Source organism: Dromaius novaehollandiae, chromosome 6 (assembly GCF_036370855.1).
Source record: "Dromaius novaehollandiae isolate bDroNov1 chromosome 6, bDroNov1.hap1, whole genome shotgun sequence".
In the NCBI taxonomy this organism is placed as follows: domain Eukaryota; kingdom Metazoa; phylum Chordata; class Aves; order Casuariiformes; family Dromaiidae; genus Dromaius; species Dromaius novaehollandiae.
The window spans coordinates 6,049,324-6,066,794 of NC_088103.1; the positions used below are offsets into that span (position 1 = coordinate 6,049,324).

Sequence of the window (17,471 nt, forward strand, 5' to 3'; positions counted from 1 at the left end):
TGTGCGTCTCTCTGCGTGTGCACATGCACGCACCCGTGCTGGCGGGCGTGCAACACCCTGTTTTGGGGGTGAATGCAGTCGGAGGCCCTGCCCCAGCTGTGCGCATGCATGCGCACGCCCGTCTGTCCCCAAGCTGTGTGCACGCACGGCCCCGCGCTCGCAACCCATCACTTGCATTGCAAGTCTGCAGCTCTCATGGCCACACATCCCCCCCCCCCCCCCGCATGCACATGTGCACAGCCCCTGCAGCTCACCCTGCGTGCACACGCACACCCATTGCACCCTGCATGCACACGCACACACCCATTGCACGCCTGCAGCTCACCCTGCATTCACATGTACACACCCACGGCACCCTGCGTGCACACGCACACCCATTGCACCCTGCATGCACATGAACACACATAACTGCACCCTGCAGCTCACCCTGCGTGCACATGCACACCCATTGCACCCTGCATGCACACGCACACACCTGTTGCACGCTGCAGCTCACCCTGCATGCACACGCACACCCATTGCACCCTGCATGCACATGAACACACATAATTGCACCCTGCAGCTCACCCTGCGTGCACACGCACACCCATTGCACCCTGCATGCACACGCACACACCCGTTGCACGCTGCAGCTCACCCTGCGTGCACACGCACACCCATTGCACCCTGCATGCACACGCACACACCCATTGCACGCTGCAGCTCACCCTGCGTGCACACGCACACCCATTGCACCCTGCATGCACACGCACACACCCATTGCACGCTGCAGCTCACCCTGCGTGCACACGCACACCCATTGCACCCTGCATGCACACGCACACACCCGTTGCACGCTGCAGCTCACCCTGCGTGCACACGCACACCCATTGCACCCTGCATGCACACGCACACACCCATGGCACGCTGCAGCTCACCCTGCGTGCACACGCACACCCATTGCACCCTGCGTGCACACGCACACCCCCATTGCACGCTGCAGCTCACCCTGCGTGCACACGCACACCCATTGCACCCTGCGTGCACACGCACACCCCCATTGCACGCTGCAGCTCACCCTGCGTGCACACGCGCGCACACGCACCCCCCCCGCAGCCCCCGCCCGCGCGCCCCGTCACGTGCCCCCCCCGCGCACCCGCACGCAGCGCGGCGGCGCGCGGCGGCGGGAGCGCGGCCGGCAGCGGAGCGGCGTCCGCGGCGCGGTGAGCAGCGCGGCCGGAGCGGGGGGGGGGGGGGGGGGCGCGTGCGAGCGCGTGCGGGCGGGCGCCGGTGCACGGGGGCTGAGCGAGCGCGCAGCGCGTGCACGGGTGTGCGCGCGTGCACGTGCACGCGCTAATGCCGGGGGGGTGCCTGCAGCCAGTGACACGCATGCGGGCGCGGAAGGCGTGCGCGGGTGAGCGTGCTGGCACAGGCACCTGTGGCCAGGTGCATGGGCGCACGGCTGTAAGCGGGTGGCTACGCGCACGTTTGCATCCGTGTGCGGGGGGGGGATGTGCGCAGCCCGTGTAAAAATGCTTTTGTGCGTGCAAATCCTGCGCGGCCGTGCACGCGCGGCATGGCTGGCTCGGTGCACAAGTCACGGCTTGAGCACCGGTGTGTTTGTGTGCACACAACTCATGCATGGGTGTGCGCAAACCTTATATAGGGCTCTATGTGCGCCCATGCATATAGGAGGCTGCTGCACATGCAGCTCTTGCATAGGTGTGCACACGTGTGCATGTCATGCACGGGTATGTTTAAGAGTGTGTGCTTGCATCTCATGCACGGCTCCGTGTAGGACTGTAGATGTGCATGCAACTTGTGCATGAGTGCATGCACGCTGCACACGCCTTGGGGTGTGTGCGTGTGTCTGTGCAAGCATGCGTGTGTGCAAGCGTGCCACTCACCCGCAGTTGTGTGGCGGTTTTCCCTGCACCCCGTGCATTGGCATACGTATGCAACGCATGCATGGGTGCATGCACACATGCACGATCTGTGTCAGGGCCCATCTGCACATATGTGCACGCATGCAGCTTGTGCACGGGGCTTGTGTGTGCACAAACGTATGCAAGGGGTGCTATGAGTGCAAGAGCATGTGCAGCCCAGGCACGTATAGATGTGTGTGTGCGTGTGTGCACATGCAACCAGTACATACGGCTCTGTGCAACGCATAGGGGCACGTGCAGCCTGCGTATGGGCTGTTGCACGTGCAGTGCAGGTCAGCTGCACCTGGCACGTGGCCCAGATGCGGGTGCCCGGGTGGCAGTCGGCGGGGAGGCCCTGCAGCCTGGGCTGAGCACCCTGAGGTCTCCCTTGTGCCCAGGTCCGGCTGGCCTGGCGGCGGGATGAGGAGGAGGAGGACGGCGGCGTGCTGGACGCTGATGCTGCTCGCCGCTGCTTTTTGCGACGTCGCGGCTGGAAAGGGCGGGCGCGGCGGTGCCCGGGGGGCCGCGCGCGGCAGCGCCCGGGGGGCCTCCCGCGTGCGGGCGAAGGCGGCCCCCCGCTACGGCGCGGCCCGACGGGTGGCGGGGGCGGCGGCGGCGGGGGCCGCGGCCGGCGCGGCGGCGGGGGCCGCCCTGCGCAGGGCCAGGCTCTCCGGGGAGCTCGACGGGGACTATGGCGCCGAGTACGGGGACACCAACCGGACGGCCGCCGCCAGCTCGTGGACGTCGGCTGCCCGAGCCTGGGACTCTTTGGGCTGGGCCGTGTCCTGGCTCTGCCCGCTCGCCGCCTTCCTCCACCTCTGACGGGCCCCGCTCCTCGCCCTGCCCGGCGCAGCCCGCGGCTTGACCCCAACCCTCCGAAACCCCACGGCCGTCGCAGGAGCCCTGACCGTGCCCGCTCCGGCTCTCCCTGTTTTGGGATGTTGCGAGGGTAGGACACCCCACGGGGCTGAGGGGCCACATACGCGGGCCACCAACAGCTCGAAGGACAGCGCCGACCACCCGAGCAGCCAGCACTGCCCACGGCCCAGCCTGGCACTTGCTGTTCCCACCCCCAGCCCGTCCCCCACGACCGGGGAGGTGCCCCCGCCCTGGGGCAGGACCCCACGGGAAGCCTCGGGCTCGCCGCGCACCCCTCCACAGCCTCCCTGTGTATCTGCAGCTGTGCCAAACCCTGCCACCTCGGGCACCCCGTTCGTACCGCTCCTTTGTACGTGGGTTCCTAAGTGTTTTGATGATGACAACGTGGCAATAAAGCTGGGCAGACAGTACGTGTGGTTGAATGTGGACTGAGTGAGGACAGGCAGGGATGCAGGAGCCTCAAAGGACTCTGGCAGACGCTTTTTTAGCAGCCCCAAACCCCTGGCACTTGGGTCATAGTGGTTTCATTTAGGGTTGAAGGTATTACCTAGAGGTCCAAGACTGGGATGGGGTCTCCCACCTGCAGCACCCAAGCATTAACTCACCTCCCAGGTGGGGAATGAGAGGAAATGGTCTCCGAAAAGGTTTTGGCCCTGCTGGAGGCAGCACCCTCTCCTTTTCCTTTCTTACCAACACTCAGGCCCTTCTGCATGGCCACTGTAGTCCCCAAGAGAAGCAGCTGGGGTCCCCTTGCCCCCCCGTACAGTAAGGGCAAGGATCACAGCACAGTCTTCCTCCCTCTGCGATCACGTACGTCTCGTCCCCTTGCATCAGTCTGGGGTTGAAATGAGGCTTCCACCTCGGGTGACGGGCTGTGCTTCCCTGCGGCACGGTGGCAGAAACGCAGAGCTCCCCCACACCATCTGCTCCCCCTTGCCCCGCGCCGCAGCCAGGCACAAACCGCCGTGGAGGCAGAGACTGGAGAAGCCGCTTTAATCACACCCCACAGCTCGGGTGTGAAAAGCTCCAGGCTGAGACACCGACTCCACATGGCCTCAGCGCTGCGTGGGAGACAGCAGGGCTCATACGGGAACAGCCCTGCTCATGCGGGAACAGGGCTCGGTGTTCGGTAAAGGCAGTCCCCACAGCAGCCCGGCTTTTTGGAAGGAGAGGGATGCCCAGCCGCCTTCAGAGTTTGCCAGGAGCTTCGTGCGTCGTCGTTCCTGGGACACACAGCGTCTTCCTCCGGGAGCCCATGCGCAGGCCCTCTCCCACACAGGGCAGCGGGGCTCAGTCCAGTGTCACCCTGCCCAAATGTCCTGCCCGGAAAGCCCGTATAAGCTCGTAGGCAGCGGCCGAGTAGTCCAGCGTCGTCATGTTGACATTCCCTAGGGGATGCGAAGGATGGTGCCAGATGCTCCAGCTAGCTCTCTGCCCTGCCAACCGAGCCCGGAGCCGAGCGATCCCAGAAGGACGGGGTATGGCCTGTGCACCCCATGCCGCTCTGCGTCACGGAGACTGAGGTACCTCCCTCCCAGCACGCACACGAAGGTGCCCGGAGAGCCCCCGCACACTCACCTGTGCCTGTGAGCACCTTCACCTTCTGCACCTTACCCAGGGTCAGCGCCACACGCTTGAGCACGTGCTCGATGTCATCGCAGGCCTCGGCTAACCCATAGCGCTGCACGTACCTGTAGGAAGGACACGTCTTCCAGCCCTGGCACGTGGCTGGACCTTGATGGCACCAGGTAAAAACAGCTCCACTATCACTTTTTTTTCCACCGCCCCTTTCCAGGAGGACATTTCTCCACCACCCACTTCAAAGCTGCTCTTCCTGCAGAAGCAGGCACTAAAAGTAGCTCCTCTGCTCTCCTCCGTCCTAGCCTCTACTTATGTGGGCTGGGATGTTGCATCCGCCAGTGCTCCAGGATGAACCACTTCTGGGGCATCTCCTGCCCCCCCAAGGACACAGGCAGACTGGGAAAGGCCTCCCTGTGCCACGGGAAGCAACACCCGGGAGGGATCCTCTCCAGTCCCTCCACCGTGCTCACCTGAACTGCTGATGCTTGTTCAGCGTGTACAGCAGGTAATCGGCCATGATGTCCTCCCCCACTAAGTGGTCACGGATAGCTCCTGGAAAAGAAGGGTAAACCCCAGCACGCTCAGCCTCGGGCACGCTGATATCACCCCAGCTAGGCTTTCTCTGAAGCACGCATGCTCTGAGACCTGGCCAAGCAGCAGTCCGTCCCTCCCTGAGGCCCCTGTGGGCATCTGTGGACACCAAGCCACGTGCAGAGCTCGAGGCCTGCAAACAGAGCCCCAGCAGCAGCAGCACACGTTAGCCTAGAAGATAGTAAGGCCTGGAAGTGGCAGCTGGGGGTTCAAAGCCACATTCACAAGCTCCAGAGCATCATCCAGGACTGCAGCTAGAGCCAGCTCAGGCGCAAAGGCCACCTCACCGCACAGCGCCAGCTTCATGCCCGTCTCCACGTCCCCCAGCTTCGGGGGCAGCACTCCAGGCGTGTCCACCAGGTACATCAGGGGCTTCTCACACACCTGGGCAGAGAGCGCAGGACTGTTAGGAAGCTGCACGGATCTGTGGCTGAATAACTGGCACCATGGGACTCAGGCACAGGTGGTGACAGTGCCAACAAGAAAGGTGTTGAGCCCTTTTTATTGAGATCTTGCTGCAAAGGTGACTTGAGTAACACCAAACAGGCCAGCTTGGATTACACGTCTCCTGAGATTTTCTAGAGCTACTGTGAAAGAGGCAGTTTGGCCAAAAGAAGCTGCCTTCAAAAGCAATCCTTGGCAGAGCAGAAACCAGGAGAATGCCAGATCCCACCAGGCCCTTCCACACATCATCGAAAGATCAGATCAGTTTGATTCTGCAGGAACAGAGTATCAGGACCAAAGGTGCCAGGAGCCAGAGACCTGCCCATCCCCGTCAGTACGGTCCCAGCCCTCCCACACGTGGTAACATGGACACAGCGGCCCTTTCCCAAGGCCAGCACTGACCCAGCTAGCTGGGCCTGAAGGACCATACCTGGATTCTGGTCAGCACCGCTTTGGTGATGCCTGGCTCGCCACCAACTGCAGTGGCTTTCCCTTTAGTGAAATGAGAGAGAGTCAGAGAACCAAGTGATGCTCTGCGCCTGCCTCCTGCTCCATGACTTGGAGGCAGCCCAAAGCCTCTTTGCAGCCGTGCCAGCTGCTCTTTCCCAAGTCAGGAACCCACGGAAATTACCTTTTTTGAGGTGCAGCCTTCGCAGGGAATTGATGAGTGACGACTTGCCCATGTTTGGCACACCAATCACCATGATGCAGTACTCTATGTTCTGGAAGCAAGGAGGACACGTGCAGGGACCAGCCGGTCACCAACTATCCACCCCAGGAGCCAGCACTGATGTGCAGTCACAACAGCGACCAGGAGAAACCACCAAGCCTTTGCCTGTGTTTCCAGCATAAATTCAGCAGACTTCCCCCTTTTAACTCCAAAAGGAGTAGAATATGTCCTGCAAACTCCAGCCCTGACTCCCTGATCACCTGCTTGTCAGATGCCAGCTCAGCCCCTTGGATGCCACACTGAGACCTCAAGCCCAGAGCAACATCACACACACGCTCGCGATCTCACTGCTGCTCCTCACCTCAGCTCTCTGATAGCGTGGGCTGTTGCTGACCAGCTTGGCAACCAGGGGAACAATCTGCAAACAAACGGGGAGAAGGGCTCTAACAGGGCGGCTTTGTGAGGTAGGTCTGCTCCTTGGCTGGTAGCAGGCTGTCCTCCTGGAGGACACTGTAACAGGAGCAAAGGAAAGAACGGGAATCGTACACAGCACCTTGACCGAGCTGCAAATGAAGGATACTCTGAACCAGTCGGCGACCTAAGTCGTACGTCGCCTTCCCCACAGTGGAGCACACAAACTTCTCCGTGGGCTGTGTCCTGGGGATTGGCTTGTAGCCCTTGGATGCTGGCAGTAAGGAGGACAGCAGGGCCTGGGGTGGCTGACACATTACCTTCCTGACGTTGCCATCCCGCTGGCAGTCAGTGAAGACGACATGTGAGCATCCCTCCTGCTTCAGCCGCTCCAAGACTTTCTAAAGGGACAGATAGAGGCATTGCTGGCACACTCTTGCAGCAGCCCCGCAGGGTCGCAGCCAGCCAGCACTGACCCAGCACCCCTGTGCTCACCGGCTGCCGATGGGGGTCAGCCAGGTCCATCTTGTTCAGCACCAAGATGTGCGGGCGGATGCCAAGTGCCTCCTGCAGCATGGGGTTACGACCCGACAGCGGGATGTGAGTGCCAATAAGGAAAGCAACCGTGTGCTGATGTAGGAACGGGCATAAGGGACAAGAGCTAAAAGAAACAGGGGACCAGCTAGGGCTGGAGGGGATAAGGGGCTGGTAAAGGGTGGGAGAAGGGTAGGGGGCTGGGAGCAGGGCTGGGGCGTGGGTGGGTGCAGAACCACTGCGGGGGGGTGAAAGGGGGTGAGCTATTCGGCGCCCAGCTTATGTGTCTGGTCTTGCTGCCCCGAGAGGGGACACCGCAGACCGGGGGAGGGGGTTGCCGGGGTAAACGAGCGCGCAGCGGGGCCGTGCCGGAGGATATGCGGGCGTCGTGCACCTCGATGAGGCAGTCGGCGCGGCGCAGGGCGCCCCGCATCTGCCGCAGCCCTGCAACACAGCGCAGGGTGAGCGCGGCGGCGGAGCGGGGGCAGCCCGCGGCGGGCCGGCGCCCTCACCTTTGGCCATGTGCCCCGGGAACCAGGAGGCCACGTCGCGGCCGCCGAAGTCGAAACGGCTCCGGCAGCCGCCCGGCCCCGCCGCGGCCCACAGCGCCGCCGCCCACCGCCTCATGGTGCCGCCGCTTCCGCCGCCGCCGCTTCCGCTGCGTCACCTCCGGGCCGCCTGACGCCCCGCGCGCATGCGCGCGGAGCCGAGCCAGGTGACGCCCGCGCACGCACGGCGGGGAGGCTGTGACGCAGGCGCGCACGCTCAGGGGGCGGAGCCGCGCCGGGCCGAGAGGCTGCGACCGCCGGGGAGGTAGGAGCGGCGCCGGCTGTCGGGAGGGGGCGGGGTCAAACTGCGGGGCGGGGCGCCAGCGCTATCGGAGCGGGGGGGGGCATCAGGGGCGGGGCAGCGACGGCGGGGAGGAGCCAATCAGCGCGGGGCGCGGCTAGGCCCCAGGCCAGCGGGGCCGGGGCCGGCTCGGGGGTGGTGGTAGTGAGGGGCGGGGCTTACTCTGGGTGTGGGCCAATCAGCGGGGGGCGTGGCTAGGCCGCGGGCCAGCCGGGGGGTGGGGCTGGTGGGGGGCGGGGCTTCCCCGGGGGAAGGGCGGGGGGGCATGCGGCATAGGGCGGTGGGGGGGGCGGTGCCCCCCAGGGCCCTGACCCCCTTCTTCTCCCTAGGGCCATGGCGAACCAGCAGCCTGTGGAGCCCACGGGTCATACGTCCACCTCCCCAGACACTGCCAGGGCCCCGCTGCCAGGGCCCGGCCCCGCTGCGGCCCCCGCAGGGCCCAGCACCCACCCCGCCACCGGGCCTGGCCCCCACCTCGCCATGGGGCCTGGCAGCCACCCCACCGCGGAGCCCGGCACACATCCCACCACAGGGCCTGGCCCCCACCTCGCCATGGGGCCTGGCAGCCACCCCACCGCGGAGCCCGGCACACATCCCACCACAGGGCCTGGCCCCCACCCCGCCGTGGGGCCTGGCACCCACCCCACCGCGGAGCCCGGCACCCACCCCGCCATGGGACCCGGCACCCACCCCGCCACCGGCCCGGGCACGGTGAGCGCTCCACTGGACGACGTGCGCTACATGATCGCCAGCACCAACTGGTACTAGCGGTGCCGCACAGCCCCGTGCCGTAGCCCCTTCCCTGCAGGGGAAGTCTGGGGGCTCAGCCGGGAGCCCGTGGGCGTGCAAATGCTGTGGAGAGCTCCTTTGGAGTGGCCTTGCTTGGGTGCCACAGTGCTGTGCATCCCGGGGGAACGAGGTGGTGTGTGACCCCAGCGAGCTTCTGCACCCGATCACCCGTGGGGGCAGTTTCTCCTTTGCAGGACAGCCCTGTAATGGAGCTGTTTTGGTTCAATAAAAGCATGCTTTCCTGGGATTTCTTGGAGCTGGTTATCTCCTGATCAGCACAAAACATGTACAGCGCCGCTCTGGTGCATGGAGGAGCTGAGCCATTCAGTGCAATCCCTCCCGAAATCTGAGTCCCCATCTTGAGTTAGGGTTACAGCTTGGAGAGAGCAATTGTCAAGGAGAAGCTGTAGCCTGCCCTCACCAACAAAGATGGGTAGGGACAAGCACTCTGCACGAGGTCGGCTCCACGAGTGTGTCCCACAGATGCTGAGACAGGTTTAACCTTGCTTTTCGTGCAGCCAGGCTGAGCCTTCCCCCACTCGGCGCTGAATTGCCCTTCTGGCACCCCCTGCATCATTTGGATGTGTGCAAGTGAGGCCAGATGGGCAGAGGGATCCCATGAGGTGGAAGGAATGGACCAGTGGTCCCCTGTATCCCCAAGATCAGCCGGAAAAGGGAGAGCTGCAAACACAGGTCTCTAAAATATAAGGATTTATTCTCCCCTCCTGAGTGTGTGTGTGCTGTCTGCCGTTCCCTGAGGTCCCACATCAGAGCCGGGGGGCAGGGCAGGGCGGCTCGGTGGCCCTGTAGAGGTCATTGAGGCGCTCGGCCTCCCGCCAGCCTGACAGCAGGGCCCCGTGCGTGGTCGAGTAGAAGGTGCGGTGCGTGGCCTCACCAGCGAAGAGGACCTGCAGCGGCTGCGACAAGGTGGGATGGGGAGCATCAGAGCTGGAGGTGAGCTTTGGGACGTGCGGCCACCTGCCTGCCAACCTCCCCGGGCCCAGCGGAGAGGTGAGGTTGTACCGCTTGTGCTGAAATGGGCCCAAGAGGCCCATAGGCCTCATACTCCCTACAGTCTCGCATGAGGAGATGCCCTTCTGTGCCCCTCAGATGCATGACCCACTCTGCACCCACACCCCCATAAGAGAGACCAAGGAGCAGGTGTCTTCTCTGCACACAAGGTTTCTCCTCCAGGCCTGTAGGCAGGCCTAAAGTCTCAGAGAAATAGGCCTAAAGTCTCAGAGAAATACGCCAGGCTTTGAGGATGCTGGAAAGTAGTTGGTGGGTTGAGGGAGCTGGAGGTCCCTAAATTTCATGTGGGATGGGGTACCCCCCCCTCCCATGGAGCTCAGTGGGAAGAGCTAAGCAGGAGCGTGGAGTTTGCTGGCAATCTGAGCAGCAGGGACCTCCAAACTAAGGGGGACTGGGAAAATGCCATCTCCCCTGCCCCCTGCTCTCAAGTCCTGACCACCAAGTCCGTGCCTACCCACGCACGTTTGGCCCTGTGTGTGTCCTGCCAGCTGGAGGAGTGGGGATGGAGTAGGCATCCAGTGGGCCCTGCTCCCCACGCATCCACACCACGGCTGCTGCGTCCCACAGCTCAAAGCAATTACCCTGGGGTCAGATGCATCCTCGGGCAGGGGCTGAGCCAGCACATCGATGTCTTCTCCTGAGCTGCCAACAGCCACGTAGCTGTATGAGCCGTGGGTGTAGGGAGCGCTGTGCCACCGGGATCTGAGTATGCTCCTGGGAGCGGGCAGGTGCGGGTTTCCTGGGCCACACGGACACAGAGGTGAGACCTGGCCACCAAGCAGGGGTCCCTAGTTGTCAGGCCTCAGAGCTCCCCAACGCCAGGCCAGGAAGGCTTTCTCCCTGCCCTGACACGTGCTGGATCTCATATTCAAAAGCAATTAGTAATTCTGGTTATGATTCAGCCTGTCCCCAGAAATCCCAGCTCACATTTTCATGGGAACGACAAGAGGGACACAGGAGGATCTCTGCCCAAGGCATGCATACCACGGAAACCAATGCATGTTATGTCCCCTGCGACAACCTCCCTTCTGCCTCAGAGGCTGAGAAAGGCTGTTGTACGGAGGTTTTGGGGATCCCCCAGCCCTTTGGAGTGGGTAGACAGGCAGCCTCCCCGAGCCTGTTGGCACCCAGCCCCAAAGCAGGTGTCATGTAGTTGGGACAGGAGGTACCTGTTAGCGTACGAAGGACACGTGTCAAGGTAGTGAGAACTTCTGTGTCGCTTAGGGTTTCCATGTACTCCGACTCCTTCCCGGCAATGAAGCCACAAAGGACATGCCCATACCTAGGAAGGAAAAGAGAGCTCCCATCAAGCTAGTGGGAGATTCAGCCGTCTGCATACAGAGGAGGGCCAGAGGGCTCTTGCCAAGCACAGAACAAGGCCAGCGGCATTTCTGCCCTCCCACTGCTTGTCAGCGTGCACCTGTGTAGGCAGGAACCAAAGGGAACAGATTCCCTCCCTTACAGAGCCTCTGGAAACACCAGTTTTCCCCTCTCTGCCACAGGCCAGGAGTGACAGTGACCCAGTACTGGCTTTACCCTACAGACAGCACCCAAATACTTGTGCACGTTGCCCTGAAGATGCCAAAACCCTGAGCTGCAACGCCTTCGCTGTCTGCAGACTCACGAAGACAACACTGTAAGTAAGTGGCTGAACTTGAGGACTAGCAGCCAGGTTCTTTGGGATGCAAAAATCTTACAGCACAAGGCACTGCTCTGCTGCAGGCCCAGACAACCCTCCCCTTCAAGCACGGCAGGTACCAGGCCCTGCAAGCTGGGAAGGAGGCCTTCCTCCCAGATAAACACAGGTGCCATATCAAGAAGTGAAACACATGACCACGTACTGTTCCGGTGGCTGAATAACCACAAAGCCGATAAGCTTCTTGAACCAGTTGGCCTCCAGGTCAGTGCTAGGCTCTACAAGAGGCGACTCGTCCTCCCACACCACTTCGAGGAGCTGATAATCCGGGTCCCAGAATGGCTGCTCAAACTCCAGGAAGATCTTGTTGGAGGTGCCAAAACCCAGGCAGCGAATGGCTTCCACTTTCCGTTCAGGCAGAGGAGGCTGAAAAAAGTCCTGGTGACGTTCTTTGAGGAAACCTACGGACAGAAAACCATGGGGCTCCTTCCACTGTGACACTTGGTGTCTGGGACGGTATGGCACAGCCCGTTTCCTAAGCCCGGTCTGAGCCCAGGGCTGTGATGGAGAAGTGTGAGATGAAGCATCTGTCAGCCGGAGGATGAAAGCTCAGAGCTTGCCTCCCATGTGTGCTTATCCAGCCCCACTCCTGGGGTTTCTTTATCACTGCCCTGGTCCTGCCTCTGACAGTGGAAATGGGGATCTTTGTGTCACTGGAAATCTAGCAGTCTGGGAGGGGACTGGGGCACCAAACTGTCTGGGTTTTGCTCAAGTCCAAGACACTTTCTCTTCCCCGTGGCCCCTTGGTGGGAAAGGGGAGGCTGAGCAGGGACTTGGGCTGGTCCTCTTCTGCTCCAAGCTGTAAGAAAACCGCTCCTGCAGTGCTGGCCAACAGCACAGGATGGGAATGTCCTCTTGCAACCTCATGGCCCTGTGCCATGGCAAACCAGGCCAGCCATAGCAAGAGGTAAGTGGGATAGAAACCAGGCAACGGTGGGAGAAACAGGGAAGGGGAACGGAGGTCTCACCTAGCGGGACAGTGACAATGACGTGATCGGCGAGGAAGGAGTCACCATCCTCACACTCCACCTGGACAGGGAACTCCTTCTTCGTGTCGCCGTCCTCGCAGAAGTACCCTTGCCACCGGATGGTCCTCACTGGCTTGTTGAGTAGGACGGTGCCCTCGGGCAGAGCTGACAGCATGCGATCAGGGAGGCTGCTGTAGCCACTGGAGGAGAAGACGCAGTACTTGGCTCAGTACAGGGCCCCGCGGAGATGTTCCTTCTCCTCTCAGACCCCCTCGCTTTGGGTGGTTCCCTCCAGGACACGCTGCAGCCCTGCTGAGACGTTCCCAGAGCATCCATCCTGCTTTCACAGGGGATGGATGCCTGAGAGGCGCTGGGGGAAAAGTTGATGTTGCTTTATGCAGTGGGGATGGCTAAAGCCACCTCACCTAAGGCACTTGAAGTGCTTTCCAACCAGCTGCAGTGCGGACAAGCTGAGGCCCGTTGTGGCCTGCAGGATGGTACCTAGCCTCTGCCCCACATCCCCTTCGTAGGGCTGCTCCAGCGGCTCATGAGACATGTCTGCCTGCACAAGGGCTGCAGTTTTCGTTCCCAGTGCCATGCTTGCCCACCCGTGCAAAGTCAAGAGAGAGAAGGAGGCCTTTCTCCTTCCACACTCACCCTGGGAAGGTGCAGTCGAGGCCGGGCAGCGTGGTGTACTCCCCGAAGGGCCCCAGGGCCACCAGGTCCATGCTATGGGTCCCACTGATGCAGCACTCCTGCTTGAGGCAGGTGTTGAGGATGGCCAGCCGGAGCCGCTTGGCATCCTCTTCCCCTTCCCAGGTGGGGACCAGCCGGGCGATCTCTGCCCGGAGGTACTGGCCCACGCTGGGAGCAGGGAGCTCGTCAGCACGGAGGAAGATGCGGGTGGAGTCGAGCAGGTCCGAGAAGATGGCGCGGGTGCTGTTCACCAGCTCGGGGCTCAGCACCTTCCCCGAGCTGCCGTAGGTGACAGAGGGCAGGATCAGGTGCCCTCCGACCTCTACCTGCTGGTTCTCCTCCTCAGCGGCGCCAGGGCCCAGCAGGCCGTAGCGGGAGGCCAGGCGGAAGACGGGGTTCCCCTCCGACGGCCCGTGGATCCAGTGTGCCCCCATCTCTACCAGCCCCGAACCTAGGGGAGGGGCAGGGTCACCCCAAGACCTACGCAGGCGGTGGGAGCGCAGGCATAGCCCTATCTGATTGAGCCCCATCCCCTGCCTTAGCACCCGCTTCGGTCCAGTCCAGACCAGTCCCTTACTGGAGAAGCAGGAGCACAACCGGGGCCCGGCCTGGGTTGGCCCCGTCCCCTCCAAAGTGGCTGGGCCGAGGGACCTGATCTCATTTTGGCTGCATCCCCCCCTTACCCTGTGACCAGATGCGACCTCCAGCCTGCTCCAGCCTGGTCCCTACCACAGCGGTGGGACCAGACACCCCTGCACCCAAAACCCCAGGTCCAGCGTGCTCAGACCCGGCCCCTACCGGAGCAGGGGGGGCCAGGCACACCCCCGATCCCATCTCTGCGGCAGCCCCGGTGTGGACCCCCCCTCCCCAGCCCGGCTGGCCCCGATCCCCTGGACAACCCTGGGTGCGGACACCCCCTTCCCGGTCCGTCCGGCCCCGATCCCGGGGAAGCCGTGTGTCCAGCATCGCCCCCCCCCCAATCCTCGCGGTGCCGGAGCGGGGGAAGCCGCGGTGGCGGCGGCAGCGGCCCATACCGAAAGGGCGGGTGCAGATGCGGCCGCCGGCGCGGGGCCCGGCCTCCAGCAGCCGGAGGTGGCCGGCGGCGCCGAGCCGCTGCGCCGCCCCCAGCGCCGCCATCCCGGCGCCCACCACCAGCACCCGCCGTCCGCTGCCGCCGCTCCGCTCCATGGCGCCCGGAGGCCCGGCCCGCCCCCGGTGACGGCACCGGCGCGCGGCCTGCCCCGGCGAGGCCCGGCCCTGCGCAACGCCCGGGCCTCGCCGTGCTCGGGCCCAGCCGGCGGCGGTACCGCGGCCTTTCGACCGCGCCGGGGCTGGAAATGGCCCCTCTCTCCGGCGGACGTGTCCCCGGGACGCGGCCGCGCTGCCGCTCGTGCTCCGGCCTCCCCACCCTGCCCTTGCTGCGTGGCGGCCCGGGGCGGTGAGGTGCCGGCCAGGGCACGCCACACGTGCCGCCGGCCACACGGGTCGCCGGGCGGACGTGCTCGAGCCCGCGGGTCGGCCCTGGGGCGGCGTGGGCATGGCCTTCCCCTCGCACGTGCCGCTCGGTCCCCTTGCCGGGACCAAGCGTCTTGCTGCCCTGCGGCCCCGCCGGAGGCCTGGGACCCCCCTGCGCCCGCGTTCGGGCTCGTACGTGTGCTTCCTCAGGCGCTCGCCGTGCCGAGCGCGGTTATTTTTGGCTCGCTGTCATCAGGAAGCACCGGCGGGTATATTTAGCAGCCCCTCCGGTGAGCAGCTCACCCGCTTCCCAGGGAACGGCCGGAGAAGGGAAGTGGGAGCGGCGGGGCTGACGGGGCCTGCTCCGTGCTGCAGGGCACAGCGCGGGCCTGTGAGCCCAAAACCTGGGGGCGAAAGGGGAAAACGACTCTGATACCGCCGGAGCTGGAAAGGGGGGGGCACAAGAACCGTCCCAGAGTGCCCTGTTCCTGCCCCAAGGGCTGCCCCATCCCCAGGACCAGACCCACCAGCAAAACACATCCAGCCCATGTCCCTTGGGCGTCCTGGCTCCCCATGGGCTTAGAAAGTCGGATTTGCTGTGGCTCCACGCAGAGCAGGACCTGGCTGTCCCGCGTCAGACAGCACACGGGTCCTCAGGGCCTGCTAAGGGGTGTCTTGGGGTGGAGAAGACACCCTTGGGTCCCTGGTGCTTGGCAGGAGACGGACGGGCACCGGGTACACGTACCCTGTGTGAGACCTGCTGCGAGGTCTGGCCACCTCAAAGTCACCCCGCGGTGGGACACACGGCCGCGGTGGGGCTGTTTTGCCCAGGAACGTGCAAAACCCCTGGGAAGCCCGGGCAGGCCTGGTTCTCAGAGCAGGCTGCAAAGCTCCCCAGCCCTGCTAGGCATCTTGGGACAAACAAAGCTCAGGTGGGTTTTGATTTTTTTTTTTTCCCAGGGAATTGTAATAACCACCTCCCCCCCCCCCCCCAAAAAAAAAACAACACCCCTTTGAAAATGTGTACAATGGGGACTGGAGTAGCTCTGCTGCACTCCCACGCCGATTACCAGACGCGGAGCCTTTTCTAAGGCACAAACAATGCGCTAATCCCGCAGGGAACTCGCTCCCAAAGACAAACATTCGCTTGAATGGTCACCAGAATCACCCGGGGCCCTCCCTCTCGGTGGCTGGGGTTTTTCCGCTGAGAACTGTCAGTGCTCTGAGCCTTTCCTGAGCTCTGCGCGGTCCCTGGCATTGCTATTTTTGGAAGCAGCTGCCTGCGAATTGCAGCAACAGGAAGGTATAAATTCAGGCGCCGGGGAGCAGCGCTGGTCAGAAACGCACCCGGCCTCTGCTTCAAGCCGTACTGCCCGCAGTGCTGCAGCATCTGCGAGGACAGGCACGGAGAGGGCGAGCTCAGCGCGTCGAAAAGCAGCAGAAACAGAGGGTTCCTCCGAGGATTTCTTATTCTGAAAAAAACAGGCCACTCCTGACGGCAAGGTGAGCCCTTATCTCTAGGAACAGCACGGTTTGTTTTTCGCTCTTTGCTCTTTTCTCCGCCTGGCCAAAGATCACAGATCTTGGAAGCTGAATGGAGGCTGAGTCAGCTGCAAGTGAGAAGGCTCTGGGAAAAGGGATGGGGGAATCTGACACCCTCTGTAGCAGGGTCGGTTCTTCTGACACAGCAATCGTTTTAGCTAATTGGGTTAGAAACACATTGTTAGACCTGATGATGCTGCCTGGCAATAAGTGGGTGCCTAGTAGGTCCTGCCACCTCGGTAGTTTTGCACATGGAGAGGTGGGTGGTGCAAGACTGGTCTTCTGAGGGGTCAGACAGGGCCCTGCGTGGGCTGCAAGGGTCAGGATTTGGGAGAGGGAGCTCCCCAGCCCGGGATGGAGAGACGCCTCTCAAAACTGCCATCATCTCACTCCTTGCCTCCCTCTCCTTGTTCTGCAGCATGCGATCCGGGCTGCTCCTCATCGGGAGCTGCCTGACGCCGGAGGTGCCGCTGCCTGGGACCACCAACCCTGGGAAGGCGGAGGAGCCCCTGGATGCCTACGTGAGGTCCATCAGCCAGCTGGCCCAGCCGTGCTCAGCGGGCAGTGAGCCCCCGCGCCCCTGCCGAGCCCCCCGGGCCAGGGCCAGAGGGACCCCGAGCCGGAGCAGTGACAAAGGCCAGCCCTCTGCCACCTCGCTGCAGGACATCACAGCCCAGTTCAATGGACAGCAGAGCTCCCCGGGGCTCCGCGGTGCTGCTGATCCGCTGGCATGGCTCTACGGGCTCTCGGACCCCAAGCAGCAGATGAGGAGCCCCGCATCTTGCCCCTCACAGCCGGCCCCGGAGTCAGACCTACAGGCAGCTCCTGGGCCGTTCGGCATTGCCCCCAAGCCGGGTGCCCCATTTGTGCCTGGACAGAGTTCTTGTCGCTGGCAGCGGTCCCGCAGGCGGGCAGCCCTGCCCGGCTCTGCCATCAAAGGCCGGCCCGGCCGACCCCAGAACTCACGCTTGCCTGTGATTTATGAATTGTGATGGACCCAAATAAAACTCTGCAGGACAGAGGCTCCCCAGTGGCTCTTTGCCAGCAATCATTTCTGCCAGGGATGGTTGTGCCTGCTGGGGCTCCCTTGGCACATGCCCCTGGTGCCGTTTTGGGGTTTCTCCTGCCTCCAGTTCACTCCGGGAGACAAACACGCCCCAGCGGTGGTGGGGAGTGGGAACCGGACCGGAGCAGGAACATCTGCAATGCCCTCTCTTTAGCCTGGTTGGGTTCAGGATGGAGGTCTAAGTGCTCTGAGGTGCTGGGCCCGCGGGGAGGGCTGGCAGGAGTCCATCTCCTGCTGCGTCTGTTCTGGTGGGGCAGCACTTTGGGCAAACAAGGGGAGGCAGCTGCTGTTGCTCCTCTCGGGCTTCCTCTCCCCGCCTCGGGGCCATCTGAGGTCAAGGGCTCCCTGCCAGGCCTTGAGTCCT

General features: G+C 63.1%; 3 protein-coding genes and 2 long non-coding RNA genes across 5 annotated transcripts; 3 read left to right on the plus strand and 2 right to left on the minus strand.

Annotated features, from left to right (window-relative positions):
• The first annotated feature begins 891 nt into the window (after positions 1–891).
• LOC135328676 (uncharacterized) lies at positions 892–3,193 on the plus strand. The gene is made up of 2 exons (XR_010389631.1): positions 892–1,202; positions 2,303–3,193. It is a non-coding gene; the product is annotated as an uncharacterized LOC135328676 (long non-coding RNA).
• A 568-nt stretch (positions 3,194–3,761) lies between these two features.
• On the minus strand, positions 3,762–7,711 carry MTG1 (mitochondrial ribosome associated GTPase 1). Its single transcript, XM_064513545.1, has 11 exons — positions 7,527–7,711; positions 7,392–7,458; positions 6,976–7,078; positions 6,801–6,881; positions 6,431–6,487; positions 6,031–6,121; positions 5,830–5,891; positions 5,243–5,339; positions 4,835–4,916; positions 4,362–4,474; positions 3,762–4,171 (listed from the first exon to the last, which is right to left on the minus strand). The coding sequence occupies exons 1-11, from the start codon at positions 7,639–7,641 to the stop codon at positions 4,074–4,076; spliced, it is 966 nt and encodes a 321-aa protein (XP_064369615.1). The 5' UTR covers positions 7,642–7,711; the 3' UTR covers positions 3,762–4,073.
• LOC135328675 (uncharacterized) lies at positions 7,675–8,899 on the plus strand. Its single transcript, XR_010389630.1, has 2 exons — positions 7,675–7,827; positions 8,193–8,899. It is a non-coding gene; the product is annotated as an uncharacterized LOC135328675 (long non-coding RNA).
• A 447-nt stretch (positions 8,900–9,346) lies between these two features.
• Positions 9,347–14,276, minus strand: PAOX (polyamine oxidase). The gene is made up of 7 exons (XM_064513544.1): positions 14,079–14,276; positions 13,006–13,495; positions 12,349–12,548; positions 11,526–11,781; positions 10,854–10,966; positions 10,266–10,423; positions 9,347–9,569 (listed from the first exon to the last, which is right to left on the minus strand). Exons 1-7 carry the CDS (start codon positions 14,230–14,232, stop codon positions 9,420–9,422), a joined length of 1,521 nt encoding a protein of 506 aa, XP_064369614.1. The 5' UTR covers positions 14,233–14,276; the 3' UTR covers positions 9,347–9,419.
• Positions 14,277–16,460: 2,184 nt separating this feature from the next.
• DEPP1 (DEPP autophagy regulator 1) lies at positions 16,461–17,033 on the plus strand. Its single transcript, XM_026097416.2, has one exon. It carries the CDS (start codon positions 16,461–16,463, stop codon positions 17,031–17,033), a length of 573 nt encoding a protein of 190 aa, XP_025953201.2.
• The last annotated feature ends 438 nt before the right edge of the window (positions 17,034–17,471 follow it).